Here is an 18,797-nt window from a genome sequence, read left to right on the forward strand (position 1 = left end):
GATAGTGTAGGAAAAGTGTCTTAACACTTGAGGGCGCTCGATAAAAGTTTATTCCCTCGTTAAGTAGGGAACGTAGAGTAGGCGGACACACGTGATGCAGCCAACAGTGAAAAGACCCGGCTGGCTTTAACGGCAACCACATCCGAGTTTGCAAAAACCTTCTAAGATTCCACCAACGTTTCCTGAGACGCTTGCACCTGCCCCGACCTTCCTGGCTCTGGCCCTGGAGCATGAAAACCTAACAGTCCAGCAGCGAAATCTACAACCAGTCCTCCAGAGAGCCCACCCACCTTTCCCCCCCTCCCCGTTCAGAGGCGGCTAATCGACGACGTCACGCCCACTTCCGTTCGCGAAGAGGCCGCTTTTCACTCTCCGGGGCCGCTCTAGGCTGCCGTCTCGCCGGCCGGCCCCAAAGCTCAGTGGTTGTTGGGCGGGGCCGTGACGTCCTTGGCGTGGCTGCAGGGGAGGCCGCGGCGGGGAAAATGGCGGACGGGAAGGCGGGAGAAGAGAAGCCCGAAAAGCCGCAGCGAGCTGGAGCCGCCGGAGGTGAACACAACCCCAGCGTCGCGGGCTGCGTGGGATGCTCTGGGCTTTTCTTTAAGTTCCCCGGGGTGGGGGGCGTTGGGTGGGGAGAAGAATGGGCGGATCAGGCATTCACCCGGCCCGGTGCTGGGCCCAGACGAGCCCCGGGCACGCCCGTGAGGCCCAGTGGGATCGGGGCCCTCATCGCCTCTTTGCCGGGGGAGAGTGGGCCACTTTGGTCACCGTGTGGCCCAGCGGAGGCCCTGCCTCTGAGGAGATGGGAAAAGGGCGCCAGTAAGGGAGAACGAAAACTTGGGGTGGGACCAGAATCGGCGGTGCAGGGGCCGCTCACCGCCATACCGGGGACGCACATCACACAAAACACACAGGAGACGCTCATCACACGAAACGCACACATTCCCAGGCGAGCCACCGAGCCGCGACCGCGGGAACTGGCCGCAGGCCGACTTTCCGACGGTGCCGGCCTCTCGGTTACACGTTGGAGCCGATTACGTTTGCAGCGCTTTCTGGCTGAGGAGGTGGACAACCCCGGCCTGCTCTTTCCCCCCGCGTTCTGCGTAGCCCGGGCGAGGGAGGTAGAGAGAGTGCCTTTGCCTGCCCCTGGTTTAAGCTCCGGGGTCTCGAGTTGGAGGGTGGCCGCCTTTTTCCGAAGTACCGTGGCTTTTCAGGCTGCTGCCAGCTGCCCGCATGCCAGATATTTAGGAGGCTAAATAGGCAAGTGTGACTCTTGTATTTTGTTACGATGTTAATCAGGTTGCGGCTTGCCTTATTCTAACCACTGCGGCCCTGTAAACTGGGGTGTTCTGCGTTAAGGAAAAGAAGTACGTGATCTCGCCAGTCCCCCCACCCCGCTTTGTCGTAAGAAGGCAATGACTAGACACGTGCGATCCGCTCATACTGTCTTGTTTAGAAGTTTTAAATATTCTGTATTCCCACTCCCTCAAGTCTTATCCCTGAGAGTATTTAGTATGAAAAAATACAGGAGATAAATAGCATATACAGACAACTAGTAGAGTAATGCTTAATGTGAATTATGGTAACAAACGTTATAACTATTAATTGTAATGTTCCGTTGCTTTGAATTTAGAATTTCCTTTTTTTAAAAGAAGCATGTAGAATGCTACTAGTTTGAGCTGAGACTTCCTCCTCATTTTTTTTAACTAGTAAAATAGCATATGAAAACACAGTTGTAGGGCTTCCTTGATAGGGATCCTCCCCTCCCCCCCCCCCAAAAAAAAAAAACTGTCTTGGAAATTGTGGAGTAAAATTACACAAGAATTTACAGCTAGTTTAAAGAAAACCTAAATGCCCTGTAGTAAAGTCTTTGGCCAGTCCTCCACATAACACCTGTAGCCTGAAGAATCTCCTGTGTCTTAAACTTTAAGGCTGGCTTTTTACCTGCCTTGGTAGAGTTGCAGAGGTGTATTTAAGGCGCTGCTGGAGTGTACCCGAAGTGTCAACATAAATCCACTATATACTTTACCTGCCACCCGTTCAGTTGAGAGATATTAGCTTTGTCTGATGAATATTGATGTTCCCATTTTAGCACTTGGGTGAGGGAGAGGGTAGTATAAATTATCAGGAAATTTTTTTTATAACATAAAAGAAAATGTCACGCCTTCTACCTAGTTTGTGTCATTTCCTTTACAAGAAACTAGTACTGTTGCATATAAACCATTTTTTAGGTGTCAGATATTTTTATGAAATTGTGCCTCGGAATCACAATTAAAACATGTAATTCTATTAATATTGTTAAGTTGGTGATTTTGTGACACAATTTTTTTTTTTTTTTCCAAAAAACTGTCAGGTTTGTCTTTGGGATTTGACTACAGACTAGAATGAGCTTTTACAAACCTACTGAACAATCCTAAATTGAAAGCATAGTGTTTTTTATGAGAAACTTACTTTCACAGTTGACATTAATTTACATCTCTGAAAGAAGCTGATTACTTGAACTACCTGCTTTCAGTTTCCAAAAATAGAGTAAGGCTTTGTGTAGATTTTTTTATTCTAAGTTTATTTAAAAATTTGTAGCTCTTTGAAATTTGTAGAAATTTTAGAGAAAAGCTGTTCATACATAATCACCACCATCTCCAGCTTTGTTAGGTTGTGCTAAGAACTACTTAAGTGAAATTGACACTTACTATGCCAGACACTAGTGAGGTCTTGACTACATTCTTATGTAAACTGCACAGCAGTCCTGAAAGGTAGCTGTTTGCCTTTTTCCCATATGTAGAAGCTACCATAATGCAAATGGATCTTGTGGGGCACTTTTTGGACCCAGTCTTTCTTAAGAGGTAATTTTGTTTGTGCTCTAAAGCCCACTTCTCTTCTAGCTTCAGTGGAGAAGAAAAACAATAGCACCATGTGAATTTTATTTCACATTAAGTAACCCACACGTTAAGAATCTAGTAATTTGATATAATTTGCTTCATGTGTAAATTGATGTGATTTTATTTTGGCTTTTATAGTTTACATTACTAAAAATTTTCACAGTCCCAATTCATGGTCATCTAAAATTTTGTTTTCTACAGTCCCCAAATATAAAATGTCCCATTATAGAGGACCCTTGATTAAAAGCCCCAAGTTTAAAGTGGTACATGATGTGGTTTATAATTTTCAAATGATGTATGTACATGGAATTATAAAAACTGTAATATCACATTTTTAGTATCATAGATTTGTCAGTCATAGTTTCCCATCTTCATTGTTTATTCCATTTACTTTTTCCCTAAATGCTTTGTGTATTTACTACATAATTATTAAGAAGGTTATGTAAAGAGAAAATAACATCTCAATTTATGTGACATGTTGAGCTTTTTAAAGCTAAGAAATGAGGGCCAACAATGCACCCACCTTCCTACATTCCCTGCTGTCCCCACCTCTTCACTGAAGAGTAGATCTGATCCACTCATACTGATAAGAGTTTTTACAGTTGCTTTAAAAAACCAAAAACACTTAAGAGTGGGCAAGATCAGTTTTATACTATGTCTAGAATTTGCTGGATCTGGAATCAGTTATGTGTAGAAGTGACCTTTGATAAACACAGTATTTTTAATGTTCAATGTGCACCTGTAATACTGATGGTCTAGTTTTGCCTCTTCTGAAGACAACACAGATGTGAATAAAATTGAGCTGTTTCCACTTGATGAGTAGAAGAAGAGTTCTCCCATGTCCCTTTTTGTACTCTTTTCTGGAGCAGTCTCCATGGAATTCATTATTATGGCATAATGGCTTAGTATTATATTCCATTTATTAGCACATAGCAATTCCGTTAATTGTCATATTTAATGTTATTAATATTTTTATTAATTTATTTGAGAGTAAGAGCCCATTTGTATTGAATTGTGTTCTGTTTTTCAACTGTTAAATAGCAGTCTTTAAAAATTCTTCAGGTGCTTTTGTAACTTCATACATATTTAAGTAAATGACACCTCAAATAGTGCTATCTTTGCTTCCTGAGAAAATCCCAAAATCTAATTCCTTCCCTTACATTATCATTACAACTTTCACCCCTTGTCCAAAGGGGATAAAAAATTCCTTTATTGAATTTTAAATATTTATTTACTTGAGATAAAGAGAGCGAGCTCCCATCCACTGGCTCACTTCCCCTGATGCTCGCATTGGCCAGGTCTGAAGCCAGAAACTACGAACTTATTCCATTCCAGATCTACAAGTATCACAGGAACCTAGTTACTTAAGCTGTCTCTACTGCCTCCCACGGTCTACATTAGCTGGAGGCAGGAGATGGAGTCAGATGTTAAACTCAGCTACTCTGAGTTGGGTAGTGGGTGTCTTAACTGCTGGGCTAAAATGCCCACTTTTTGGTCTAAACAAAATCAATGTTCAGAGTGCATACTAATCTAGAGACACCGTCATTCCCAAACCACATGGAACAAATCTGTAGCCTCCAGTTGTTTAATCGTTTTCAATCCATTTGTGCTTAATTGTTTTTCCACCATTCTGGCTTTTTGTCATGTTTTCTTAACTGTTGTAAAGGCCACCCTCAGAGCATCCTTTTCTCTATAAACACTCTATCCAGTGTAGCAGGACACATTCTGTATGTTGAATTGGCAAACTGAGGAAAGAAAATGAAATTGTCTTCTGTCTCTTCTCCCAGTATTATATAACAGACCTGAAGTGCTCAGGATATGAACAAATTTCATCATTGACTTAACAGAAACACAAGCAAAATTATTGAAAGACATGTTGCCTTCCAAACCAACATATGTATGCCTTCTTACTATTTGAACTTGTGATTAGCTTGTCTTTCATTAGAAAACGTAATATATAAATCAACGTGATTTTTAATAGCTCTTACAGATAGCTTGAAATAGGAGATAACCAAGCTTTCAGAGTAGACTAAATTACTCAAGAGGTGAACCTGAGGTCTTCCTTTAAATTGCTTTTCAACTTTTAAGATTATATGAGATGTACATGAGGAACACATCATTTAAGAAAATTACTCTAGCCTGTGTTAACACTGTAGTTTGGGTAATGACCTCTTCATAACTAGGTACTTACTTTGTATAATTAGTCCTGTTATTGAAAAATATTAGAATTTGTTAGCCAAATGTATTATTTTAGCACTCACAAACTAATTTGTAGATCTTAATTTCTAAAAAGCAAAATCATAACCAGATTATTGTAGAGTTTATATAGTATTTAGTTGAAGGGTCTTTACTTTTTTTGTGAACTCTATGTTTATAATTTTAAATTGCTCTGTATTTTATGCTAGTTAATTCATGGGAGCCTCTTCTACTGCCACACAATCTCAGTTCCTGCTGTATACTCTAACAAACAGTGGAAGAGACTGTTGGGTCAGTAGGTGACAACTGCAGAGGTATCTTCCTTGTAACGATGCTTTTTGAGGTTGCTGCTCCCATCAATCTGCTCAGTAAAAATAGCTCATCTTGGTAAGTTGTTTCGACTTCACCAGGACCTGAAGAAGAAGCAGAAAAACCTGTGAAAACTAAGACTGTTTCTTCCAGTAATGGAGGGGAAAGTTCCAGTCGCAGCGCTGAGAAACGATCAGCTGAAGAAGAAGCTGCAGACCTCCCAACAAAACCTACAAAGATCTCCAAGTTTGGATTTGCCATAGGTAGTCAGACGTCAAAGAAAGCATCAGCCATATCCATCAAACTTGGATCAAGTGTAAGTTCTTATTTTATATATATGAATGTTTGTAATGAATATTAAGGAATTTGTTTCGGAAACCTGCTTTTATAAAGTCATGGTAAATTAAAAACAAAAAAGTACATTAAGATGCATTGCTTCTCTTTGATGTGTGAATTTATGTGTAAATTTTTGATATCGTATATTAAACATGTGTTCTCAATCATACTTCTAATATAGTGGGTCTCCTTGACGGTCAATTTTAATGTACTTGAGCATACTCCCAGCGCCTTAGACTGCTCGGCCATGCTACCTGCGTGAGCATACTCCCTAAATCTAACTCCCTACTTAATGGCATGATTTAGTAATTACTGATCATTGTAAATGGGGAGGTGGAAGTTATACTTGAAAACGCTTACTCAATAAAACTTTAATTATGGAAAACAAACCCCCTGTTTTTATAAAATAAGTTGTAGCCTTCTTGGGTGAGTAAGATGTAGAATAAGATTATTCAGGGAAGTGTGAGAAATTAAAAAATAGTTGAACTGCTGCTTTTGGCTATATGATGTAAAAGATAATTGATCAGCTAGTAGTTATTTGTGTCTTACGTTGTTTCTGCATTAAATACATGACGTCTTTCATAAGAGTATTCCTAGAGTCACAGTACATAATATCTAATTTAACATCTTTTCTTTCAAAAGCAAATATTTTTAAAATGTGTGGTAGGAAGATTGGTTAATTTTGTTTTAGCAGATCAGAGATTTTACTGATGAAATGATACTTGAGTTGGATTTAAAATAGGCAAAAAGCAAAATGGCATTTCATGCAAAGATACAAAGAACCATTATAAAGAGTCTTGAGGCCGGCACCGCGGCTCACTAGGCTAATCCTCCGCCTTGCGGCGCCGGCACACCGGGTTCTAGTCCCGGTCGGGGCACCGGATTCTGTCCCGGTTGCCCCTCTTCCAGGCCAGCTCTCTGCTGTGGCCAGGGAGTGCAGTGGAGGATGGCCCAAGTGCTTGGGCCCTGCACCCCCATGGGAGACCAGGAGAAGCACCTGGCTCCTGCCATCGGATCAGCGCGGTGCGCCGGCCGCAGCGCACCAACCGCGGCGGCCATTGGAGGGTGAACCAACGGCAAAGGAAGACCTTTCTCTCTGTCTCCCTCTCTCACTGTCCACTCTGCCTGTCAAAAAAAAATTAAAATAAAAAAAAATAAAGAGTCTTGAGACAAACGGATTTGCATTTAGAAACATCACTCTAGTACTACTATAGAGGGTTAAAGGAGAAAAAGCACAAAAAGTGAGGAGTTGATAGTTCTAACGAGGTAGTACTAAGAACATTAGGTTGTGGTGTGGTAGTATGATGGAAAAGCAGAAGGAAAGTTAAGTCTGTCTAATAGAGATATAGTCAATAAGAGCTCATAAGTTGAAAAGGTTTTCTGACTAGGTACTTAAGGACACTATGAAACAAAGTACACAAAGGCTGTCTTAAGTGGAGCTGTCCAATAGGCAGATGACAATTTGGGAATAGACATAGAATTTGGTAATTCAGATCTGAGAGTGAATGAAAATGACCACAGAAGTACAGAATAGGAAAGATCACTAACAATAAAATCCTGAGTATCTGTGTCAAGGGGAGAACACTTGCAGCGTGGGGTGGAAGGTGGAGAAAGAACAAAAGGTGAGAGAATTAGAAGAACCTGTAAAATGAACTGTCAAATATGCCTGTCTTAGATGTCAAGGCAGGGTTGATTTCAAAAAGCTGGTGATTAAAATACAGCATGCTGCTCACTGGTGGGCCCCCAGAGAATAATTTCAGGGTAATTATTAAGGAGGGAGCTAGATTCCAATAGGTTGAAGACTGAATGGTTATTGACAGGGTACTGATAATGAGGATAAATTCTTCTGAAACTTAGGTTAGGTGAGAGAAATGGGGAAAAAAGTTAGGTTAGATAGAAAAGATGATGTAGATGAAGCCTGTTTACAGGACAAAGGACAGAAATTAGCCAGTAAAGGTGAGTCATGGTGTCTTTTGTGTTCTCAAAGTACATTTTATTGATTTTAATGGCTGTATGGGAAGGTATTACTAATCATTTTCTCTTACCTGTGACAGTACCCCTTGAGTAAGTGGTCCTAAACATTACAGATGCTAACTAAGTAATCTTTTAGACGAAGAAAACAAATGGATACAAAAATTAGTAAAAACCTCCATACTGATAACCCAGTTGAATCTTTAAAGATAAATTATTCATATCATTAAACAAGTATGTATGAATGTTACTGAAGTGATTTTTTTTTTATGTTTCATCTTCAGAAGCCTAAAGAAACTGTTCCAACTCTTGCTCCAAAAACCCTCTCAGTAGCAGCAGCTTTTAATGAAGATGAAGATGTAAGTTGACACCAATTTTGTTTATTTTACTTTAGTTCTTAAAGAAAGGCATTAATGACAGATTACAGGTTATTTTCTTTACATCTTTTTTTGTGTGACATCTACAAAACTGGGTGTTTCTATTTTTGTATTTATCTAGTTGTGGGATTATTTTTTAATATTGTTGGTTTTGGGGGCAAGAAGCTTAACCATACCAGATACTTATTATGAATATTATTATATTCACAGTATATAATAATATTCATAATATATAATATAAGTATATTGTTATATACTTATTGAACAATATGAGTATGCTTCAATAAGTTTATGGAAAAATTGAATTAAAAAATAAGTTTGTTTTGGTGCAGAAAGGTTATGAGGGTCCAATGTGGCATAGCAGATTAAGTCATTGCTTGTGATACCAGCATCTCATATGAGCACCAGTTAATGTCCCAGCTGCTCCACTTTCAACCCAGCTCCCTGCTAATACACCTGGGAAAGCGGCAGAAGATGGACCAAGTTGGCACCCACACAGGAGACCTGGCTCCTGCCTTATGCCTGGCCCAGCCCCAGCCTTTATGGCCATTAGGGGAGTAAACCAGCGATGGAAATTTTCTCTCTCTTGGCCTCTCCCTGTCTGTGAATGCATTTCAAATAAATAAAATCTCTTTTTAAAGTTTTGAGGGACTGACCTTGTGGCATAATGGGTAAAGCCACCACCTGCAATGCTGACATCCTTTATGGGAGTCCAGGCTACTGCACTTCGATCCATCTCCTTTAATGAGCCTAGGAAAGCAGTGGAAGATGGCGCCAAGTGCTTGGGCTCCTGCACCCAAGCATGTGGGAGACCCAGGAAAGCCCCAGCTACTACAGCCATTTGGGGAGTGAACCAGCAAATGGAAAATCTCTGTAACTCTCCTCTTTTTTTTTTTTTTTTTTTTTGGACAGGCAGAGTTAGACAGTGAGAGAGACAGAGAAAAGGTCTTCCAGGCCGGTGCCGTGGCTTAACAGGCTAATCCTCCACCTTGCGGTGCCGGCACGCCGGGTTCTAGTCACGGTTGGGGCACCAGATTCTATCCCGGTTGCCCCTCTTCCAGGCCAGCTCTCTGCTATGGCCCGGGAAGGCACTGGAGGATGGCCCAAGTGCTTGGGCCCTGCACCCGCATGGGAGACCAGGAGAAGCACCTGGCTCCTGGCTTCGGATCAGCACGATGCGCCAGCTGCAGCGGCCATTGGAGGGTGAACCAACAGCTAAAAAGGAAGACCTTTCTCTCTCTCTCTGTCTCTCTCTCTCACTATCCACTCTGCCTGTCAAAAAAAAAAAAGAAAAGAAAAAGATCTTCCTTCCGTTGGTTCACCCCCCAAATGGCCGCCACAGCCAGCGCACAGCGCCGATCTGAAGCCAGGAGCCAGGTGCTTCTTCCTGGTCTCCCATTCAGGTGCAGGACCCAAGCACTTGGGCCATCCTCCACTGCCTTCCCGGACCACAGCAGAGAGCTGGAGTGGAAGAGGAGCAACCGGGACTAGAACCTGGGGTGCCGGCGCCGCAGGCGGAGGATTAGCCTAGTGAGCCGTAGCGCTGGCCTCTAACTCTACTTTTTAAATAAATGTCTTTTACATTTTATTTTTCTTTTGATTATATGTGTAGAGGCTTTAATCAAGCTTGAGCCAGGCTTCAGGCTACAGTCAGGAGCTGGGAACTCAGTCCAGGTCTCCCCCCTGGGTGGCAGGTACTCAACCCCTTGAGCCATCCACCTGCTGCCCCTAGGGTATACTCCAGCAGGAAGCTGGAAGCGGGAGCAGTGTTGACTAAAACCCAGGCACCCCAATATGGCATGCAGGTGTCCCAACTTGGGGCCAAACACCTACCCCTAAAGAGATCGTTTAATTTAGTTTTTCCAAAAGCTTTTTTGAATTACCTTTGAGCATTGTACTTCATCTTTTTAATTTTTTCCCAAAGATTATTTATTTGAAAGGCAGAGTGACAGAAAGAGGAAGAGTCAGATCTTCTAGCCACTGGTTCATTCCCAGAATGCTCACAATGCCAGGGTTGGGCCAGGTGGAAACCAAGAACCAGGAACCCCATCTGGGTCTCCCATGTGGGTGACGAGGGCCCATGTACTTAAGCTGGAGCTGGTTCAGAAGCAGAGCTGCTGGGGGTTCGAACCAGTGCTCATATACAGGATGCAGGCATTGCAAGCAGCTGCTCAACCCACTGTGCCACAACCCCAACTCCTGTGCTTGCTTGCTTTTTTTTTTTTTTTTTTTTTTTTTTTTTTTGATTGATTGATTTGGAAGGCAGAGTTACAGAGAGGCGGGGGTGGGGGGACAGTCTTCCATCTACTAGTTCACTCCCCAAATGGCTGCAACTGCCAGAGCTGGGCTGATCCGAAGCCAGGAGCCTGGAGCTTCTTCTGGGTCTTCCATGTAGGTGCAGGGCCCAAGGATTTGGGCCATCCTTCACTGCTTTCCCAGGCCATAGCAGAGAGCTGGATCGGAAGTGGGGCAGCCAGGACTCGAATTGGCGCCTATATGGAATGCTGGCACTGCAGGCAGCAGCTTTACCAACTACGCCACAGCGCTGGCCCCCTGTCCTTGTGCTTTAAAAAGGCAGCTACAGTACTTGCTTCCCATATCTCTAGAAGGATTAACTTAAATAATGTAGATGATTCTGCAGTTCTACTCAATAAGCACATATTCCAAAGTGCACGTAGATGTTCTGTTTGTCAGCTCCAGTTCTCACAGTTTCACCAGTCTTAAAAGTGTTTATGAATGACTAATGGAATTATCAAGCATAATGTTGACAGTGATTTTTGTGTTAGTCTCTGACTTTAGAACCTAACTGCCACTTAAGATATAACCCTACTAAATAACAATAAAGTGTTACAGGGTACATGAGTAACTGTTCCCAAAGCAGTGCAGATACTGAGGCTAGAATGTTTGAGGAGTCTCTATAGATGTGAAGTAATATGGATTGGATTCTAACACATTAAGCCAGGTTTTGGTGAACCAGGGAATACTTTTGTTAGCCAAGACATCAGCTTTCAGGTCACAAGTGGTAAATCCTTATTAGCTGCATTTGACTGGGCTGGAATATTGGGCAAGGATAAAATGGAATCACTAGAATTTAGATCAGTAGGTAAGGAACTACTGTGATGTTAAAATTAAGTTGGACATGTTCTCATAGAATTCATCCTAGTAGGATAGACACAAGTAAGCTACTCACATAAAAATCTAAATTATGTGATGAGGTAAAGATTATGGAAATTCAAAAAAGAGACCACTGGACTGGCAGTTGGAAGACTTGTTTCCTATGGTGTTTTGCTCAGTTATTAACTAGCAAAAAGCCTGTGAGTAAATCTGGATATGATTTTTTTTTTTTTAAGTTTTTATTTATTTGAGGAAGAGAGAGCTCCCACTTGCTGATTTACCCCTCAAGTGCTTGCAGTGGTCCCAACTAGAAGCCAGGAACTCAATCCAGATTTCCCACTTCAGGGGCAAGGTCCCAACTACTTGATTCCAGCACCTACTACTTTCTAGGGAACACATTAGCAGGAAGCTAGAATCAGCTGGAATCATCAGTGGAGCTAAGATTTGAACCCAGGCCATCTGATAGGAGGTGGGAGTATCCCAAATGGCAGCCTGTAATTGAGTACCTACCTAGGCTTGAGTCCTGATTCCAGCTTCCTGTTTTGTTTTTGTTTTTTATTTAGTAAATATAAATTTCCAAAGTACAGTTTATGGATTACAATGGCTCCCCCCCCCATAATTTCCCTCCCACTCGCACCCCCCCATCTCCTGCTCCCTCTCCCATTCCATTCACATCAAGATTCATTTTCAATTATCTTTATATACAGATCAGTTTAGTATATATTAAGTACAGATTTCATCAGTTTGCACCCACACAGAAACACAAAGTGTAAAATACTGTTTCAGTACTAGTTATAGCATTACTTCACATTGGACAACCACATGAGGAGTAAGTACACAGTGACTCCTGTTGTTGACTTAACAATTTGACACTCTTGTTTATGGCATCAGTAATCTCCCTAGGCTCTAGTCATGAGTTGCTAAGGCTATGGAAGCCTTTTGAGTTTGCCGACTGATCTTATTCAGACAAGGTCCTAGTCAAAGTGGAAGTTCTCTCCTGCCTTCACAGAAAGTTACCTCCTTCTTTGATGGCCCCGTTCTTTCCACTGGGATCTTACTCACAGAGATCTTTCATTTAGGTCTTCTTCTTATTCTTTTTCTTCTTCTTCTTTTTTTTTTTTTTTTTTTTTCCAGAGTGTCTTGGCTTTCCATGCCTAAAATACTCTCATGGGCTCTTCAGCCATATACGAATGCCTTAAGGGCTGATTCTGAGGCCAGAGTTCCAGCTTCCTGTTAATATGAATTCCATGAGGTGATGATGACTCAAGTAGTTGGGTCCCTGCCACCTGCATAGGAGACCCGGATTGAGTTCCCAGTTTCAGTCTCACCCAGACCTGGCCATTGCAAACAATTGAACAAATAAATAATTTATTTAAGAACTTATCTTTTCACAGTTTCTTAGTTTTAAAATGGAGGCTTTTTTTTTTTTTTTTTAAGATTTATATATTCATTTGAAAGATTGAGTGAGTGAGTGAGAGATCTTCTATCCATTAGTTCACTCCTCAAGTGGCTGCAATGGCCAGAGCTGGGCTGATCCAAAGCCAAGAGTTTCTTGTGGGTCTTCCACATGGGTGCAGGGGCCCAAGTACTTGGGCCATCTTTGGCTGTTTTCCCTGGCATATTAGCAGGGAGCTGGATTGGAAGTGGAGCAGCCGTGAATTGAACCAGCGCCCACATGGTATGGCAGAGCTGCAGGTGGCAGCTTTACCCACACTATAGCACCAGCCAACCCCTTTTTTTTTTAAAGTTTTGTTTATTTGTTTACTTTAAAGGCAGAGAGAATTTGCACCTGCTGGTTCACTCACCAAATGCCTGCCACAGCCAAGGGTGAGTTAGGCCCTAGCCAGGAGGCCAGTAGTCATCTGGATCTCCCATATGGGTGGCAAGGACCCAAGTACTTGAGCCATCATCTACAGCTTACCAGGGTCTGAATTAGCAAAAAGAGAAGATGGAGCCAGGAGTTGAACCCAAGCACTATAATGTGGGATGTAGGCATCCTGACCAATGTTTTAACTATTAGGCCAAAATGCCTGAGGCCTTAACGCTCAATTTAGAAAATAGATTTCTATACCATTTCTCAGAGTTGTGGGGTCCTATGGAAATATCTTAGGAGCTGCTGTAATGTGGAAGGCTGATGCCTAGCAAGCAGAATTCTGGTCCTCTACCCCTATTTTGCTTATATCTATTTGATATTTCAGAACCCAAATAAGATTTTGTTGGGGAAAAAATATTTCACTTCCAAAAAGCAGTAACTCAGCTAGTATTTCAGGTTTTCTGGCATCGCTGCCATTCTTAAGAGATAAGGTTGCAATTAATCAAAGCCAATTGGACATGTACAGATGTAGTCTAGAAGGATGACACAGGAAGAATGGAACAAAAGTGCAGAGGTTGGAAATTAAGCACCTACATTATAATAATGACTTACTTTGAATATCTAACAATCGCATAACCTTTAGTTTACTTCGAATGCTTAGCAGTTTTCATACAATTTAAATTTACCCTCTATTTGTCTCAGTATAATGTGTTTATTCACATTTTGCAAATGAAGAAAGTAAGTATATTTGAATATACAGTAATGTATACACGTTATTCCTTGAGTCTTCTAGTTTTTTGTCCCATGTTCCCTTCATCAGACCTTACTGTCTTCCCAACTATTTTTTTATTAATTTCTAGATAGGTTCAGACATCACTCTTTCTGCTATAATATCATAATGGTAAAAGAACATACACATTTAAAGTCTTCATCTTTTTTAAGGGCACAAGTAATCTTGGGTATATAGCTGAGTCTGAAATATATTGAAAAAAGAGGGCATCATTTTAGTCAGTACTGAAATTTGGGTCTCCTTAGTGTCGTTTATTTGGCCAATTCTGAATCTTTCTGTGTATTTCATGATGTTGACCTTTTTGAAGAGTACAAACCCAGCTATTTTAATTGTACAGTGTCTCTCAGTTTGGATTTGCCTGATGTTTCCTCAGGAGTCAATACATAATCCTTGTTTTGGCAGGAAGACTAAAGAAATGATGCCAGGCTCTCAATGTATTGTACCAGAAAGCACATGTTATCAGTAGGCCCCATTACTGGCAGTGTTAACTTTGATCATTTGGGTAGTGATGCCTGCCAGATTTCTCCACTGTCAAATTCCTGTTTTATCATTTACAATTAAAATCTGTCTTGTGAGGTTACACTTTGAGAATATGTGAAAATATATAACTTCTCAAACATTCACTTAAAAGTGTTAACATCTATTTATGATTCTTCCTGAGTTGATCATTATGATAATGTTTGCGAAATGGTGATTTTTCTAATTCCATCATGTGTTCTACATTTATTTAACTGTCTCTTACTAAGAAGAGCTTTCCCTTATCACTTTTAAGCTTTTCTTATTATGTAAGTGAAGATTCATGGATACTTTTTCCAATAGGCTACAATGCTCAAATTATACCAGCTTTGATTAATGAAAGCTCCCACAACCTTGATTTTGAGGTCACTCTTGTAAAAATTAGTTAGCTAAAAAAGCTGTACCATTTATACATAAAAATATGTATACATCTGAAAGGAACTTGCCCTACAGTTTTCCATAGCTACAAGGAATGACCTTTCAAGGTGCCTTTAGGCTGGAGCTGCGGCACCAGTACTCCGTGTTCTAGTCCTGGTTGGGGTGCCAGTTCTGTCCCGGTTGCTCCTCTTCCAGTCTAGCTCTCTGCTGTGGCCCGGGAAGGCAGTGGAGGATGGCCCAAGTCCTTGGGCCCTGCACATGCATGGGAGACCAGGAGGAAGCTCCTGGCTCCTGGCTTCAGATCAGCGCAGCGCGTAGTGGCCTTTCGGGGGTGAACCAACGGAAGGAAGACCTTTCTCTCTCTCTCTCTCTCTCTCTCACTCTCTCACTCTCTCACTGTCAAAAAAGAAAAAAAAAAAAAGGGGGTGCCTTTGTAGTAAAAGGGAAATGTTTTGAGAGACGCAATACAGTAAACTGGTTAAGAGCCTTTGTATTGGCCTCAGACTGGTTTGCTGTTACTAGCTTTGTGACCTTGGGCACTCCTCCCCTGCAAAATGCAGATGATGATAATTATTCTCCCTTTGTGAGATAATCTTGTTAATTTTAAAACACAGTGCATATTAAAGCACTTAATATATGCTTTACAATGTGTAGCACTTAGTAAAATGGTTTTGTTTCTAGAACATGAGATTTAAAAAATTTTTTTGTTAATTGACAGTTATACATGAGAGGTCTTCAAAAAGTTCATGGAAAATATGTATTAGAAAGTCTTAAGCATGGATTTATAATTTTTGCACCAAAATAAACTTATTTTTATGGTTGTTTTTAAGTATCCATATGTTTATGGAGTACAGTGATATTTCAGGACATATGCAATCTGTAGAATATATTTTTAAAATACTTACTTTTTTTCCCCCCTATATTTAATGACAGAAAAAGAGAGGTCTTCCATTTACTGATCACTCCTCAAATTCCCACAGCAACTGATCTATACCAGGCCAAAGCCAGTAGCCTAGAACTCCAGTTAGGTCTCCTATGTGGATGGCAGGGACCTAATAAGCATTTGAGCCACCATCTGCTGCCTCCTAGGATGTTTTAGCAGAAAAGCTGGATTAGAAGCAGAGGAGCCAAATTCAGACCGGCACTCTGATGTGGGATGTGGGCATCCCAAGTGGCAGGTGATCTTTGTGAAAGATCAGTACTATAGAAGATAATTCCTTTATTTTAATAAAGCAGTTAAGATCACTGATTTTCTCGTTATCAAATATAAATTGAGTATTCTCAGTAATCAACTGAATTTAATAAATTTATATGCATTCATCTCATTTACTTATTATATTTTTTTTCCTTTAGAGTGAACCAGAGGAAATGCCTCCAGAAGCAAAGATGAGGATGAAGAATATTGGAAGGTATTATAATTTTCCATAAGTATTCTAGGAAATTATAGAGATAAAATAAGAACAACACAAAGTTGTACATAATGCTTTTTAGTGTTCCAGCTTTTCTTTTTTTTTTTTTTTTTTTTTTAATTAAAAGTTACAGAGAAGGAGAGACAGAAAAATCTTCCATATGCTGGTTCACTCCCTAGATGGCCTCAAAGGCCAGGGCTGGGCCATGCCAGGAGATTCTTCCTGCTCTCCCATGCGGGTGGCGGGGGCCCAGCACTTGGGCTATCTTCATCTTTATATGCATAAATGGATAACCTAGTAGAGGGTTGTAAGAAAGGTCAACTTTATATCAGTCCATTGGATATCCCCCATTTCTACCAAATGTATGACCCTCCAAAGAACTAAATGCTAAAATCCATACATTAGCCTCAGTTTTTAAACTCAGTCTCTTGATTCAAGTGGAAACAGTCCCATTGGCTGCCTGCCTGCTGTCCTTTCAGATTCAAACTCTCAGTAGTCATATAAACATAAAATTGGAACAAAAGTTTATAAAATGGCATTGAGCCTTTCTACATGTGATACATCTTTGTTTTTCTTCTCTTTCATTTTCACAAATGCTGATGGCAAGCCACCAAACTGATTTCATGGCCATATTAATGGGTTACAGATGATACTTTTTACAAACCAGTAGTTGCTGCCCTTAGCTGTGTATCAGAATTAAATGTTGGTCATTAATATTTACTTAACCTATGTACCTCAGGCCTTCTGACTCTGAAGTCAAGAACTGTCTGTGGAAATGGTATTTTAAAATCTTGAAAGGGCTTCTAGTGTCCAGCCTGTGTTATAATCTGTGCTAAGCAAGTTTATATATTGAGTAAGACTTATGTGATAATTCACATAAATTTCCTTTCTTTTAACACAGGGATACACCAACATCAGCCGGACCAAATTCCTTCAATAAAGGAAAGCATGGGTTTTCTGATAACCAGAAGCTATGGGAGCGAAATATAAAATCTCATCTTGGAAATGTCCATGACCAAGACAATTAAATGATGTGTTTTGAAATTGGGGTGTGGGGTGGGTGTAAAGTTAAAAGGAACAGTTTCCTTTTTTAAAGAATGGTATAAGACTATCTTTGGAGCCGCTTTTTTTTTCTTTTTCATTTTTTTTTTTTTTAAGATTGAGTGGTACACTAATAAATGAGAGTTTGAAATTAGAGGTAATTTATGTTTTATACACAGATTTCAGACATTTGCTAATTTTGTAGTTTCATGTGATTAGTTTCCAAAGGTTACAGATAATAAAGAAATCAGAAATGGTACCTTTTTAAGAATTGCATATTTTTTTAGACACAACTATTAGCACATTAAGAGGGAAGCAAAACTTTATTGTCTATTTAAAACTGTGAGTAGTTAAGTCTCTTAACTCCCTCGTTACCTAAACTGTCAGGCTCCCAGGAACAGCCTTATAGAGGGAAGGGAGTATTGTATGGAGAAAAAAAGTTACTATTGACTGAAAGTAAATTTAGATAAAATTAAAGTACAGCCTTTTTTCTTTATGGGCATTTGTTTTAAGTCATCATAAACTAGATATTGCATTGCTGTCAGTGGATACCACGGCTTAGCTCTTTTAAAAAAAAAGTTTAACTTTTTATGTAAACTATCGAGTATTTGAAATAGCCTACTTCACCTTAAGGGATCTTGTCTACCTTCATTAGTTTTCAAAGACCAACCATTTGCTACCAAAGTAAATCAGTATTTCGAATGTGCTTCTCTTTGTTTTTGTTTATTAGCTAGTTCCTGTACGCATTTCCACCAGAACTTGAGGCAAATCAGAAGGAAGCTGTTTCTTTTAAAATACAGACCACCACCAAAAATGTAAATGTACATATTGCTTAAGTATTTGGCTTTTTTTTATTTTTTAAAAGGTATAAACACCAAAAAAATAACATTGTATAAAGATGGAAAATGAGAAGATGCACTTTCTGTAACTTTGTCTACACATTTAAATTACTGAGTTGTGAAATCATATTTGAATTAAACTCACTACAGGACTTCTTAATAGTACAATTATATGATTTAGTTTAAGAACATACATATTGACCAGTGGCCTCTCCAAAGCACATTTTAGGTACTGAAATATAGAGAAAATGCATCTTCAAACATATTTTATGGAGTTCTCACCACATATACTCTGTTAAGATTTGTGTATTGTAGAGTGTTTGTTTTGTATTTTTGTATTGCATATGACCTCTTTTTTAGTGTGACAGTTAAACCCATCTTTAAAAACATAAGTCACAGACAAAATAGTATAATGATTTCCTTGAAAACTCCTATGATATTAAATTTGGAGGCAGCTTCAAACTTTTACTGGTGGTAACCACTCACTAAGCTCTTCTAATAGGTAATAACTCCAGAGAAGCAGCCTGTGTATATTCCTAACACTTTCTTCACTTACATTTAAGTCTAGAATAAGCCCCAAGTAAAACAATGGAAATGTATATAGAACTATTAGTTCTTACATGATTTTATTATATCAAGTTACATGAATTTAACTTTCTTTAATGTAGGCAAAGTATCCATTTTTGTCCATTTAACTGTTGTTAAAATAACATCCCTCTCCTACACACTGATTTCTTGACCCAAATGGAAAAACTTAACCTAAGGTCAAGATGGGGGAGAGATGACTAAGATGAATGTCTTTACTAAAATACCAATAAATTTCTCAAACTCA

At 40.0% G+C, this 18,797-nt stretch overlaps 1 protein-coding gene across 2 annotated transcripts; it reads left to right on the forward strand.

Moving 5' to 3' along the window:
- The first annotated feature begins 438 nt into the window (after positions 1-438).
- On the forward strand, positions 439-18,797 carry PCNP (PEST proteolytic signal containing nuclear protein). 2 transcript variants are annotated; one of them, XM_062207314.1, is made up of 6 exons: positions 462-546; positions 5,282-5,459; positions 5,535-5,697; positions 7,973-8,047; positions 16,030-16,085; positions 16,987-18,797. In XM_062207314.1, the coding sequence occupies exons 2-6, from the start codon at positions 5,404-5,406 to the stop codon at positions 17,111-17,113; spliced, it is 477 nt and encodes a 158-aa protein (XP_062063298.1). In that variant the 5' UTR covers positions 462-546; positions 5,282-5,403; the 3' UTR covers positions 17,114-18,797. The 2 variants fall into 2 exon arrangements, with proteins under 2 accessions (XP_062063288.1, XP_062063298.1); XM_062207304.1 differs by lacking the exon at positions 5,282-5,459 and having other exon boundaries at positions 439-546; positions 5,483-5,697.

This window comes from Lepus europaeus, chromosome 2 (assembly GCF_033115175.1).
Source record: "Lepus europaeus isolate LE1 chromosome 2, mLepTim1.pri, whole genome shotgun sequence".
Lineage (NCBI taxonomy): Eukaryota > Metazoa > Chordata > Mammalia > Lagomorpha > Leporidae > Lepus > Lepus europaeus.

Excerpts from the sequence above, each read along its gene's own strand:
- PCNP (XM_062207304.1), top strand. The coding sequence starts at position 483 with ATGGCGGACGGGAAGGCGGGAGAAGAGAAGCCCGAAAAGCCGCAGCGA. Across the intron at positions 5,698-7,972 it reads CCATCAAACTTGGATCAAGT|AAGCCTAAAGAAACTGTTCC; the intron begins GTAAGTTCTTAT and ends TTTCATCTTCAG. Across the intron at positions 8,048-16,029 it reads CTTTTAATGAAGATGAAGAT|AGTGAACCAGAGGAAATGCC; the intron begins GTAAGTTGACAC and ends TTTTTCCTTTAG.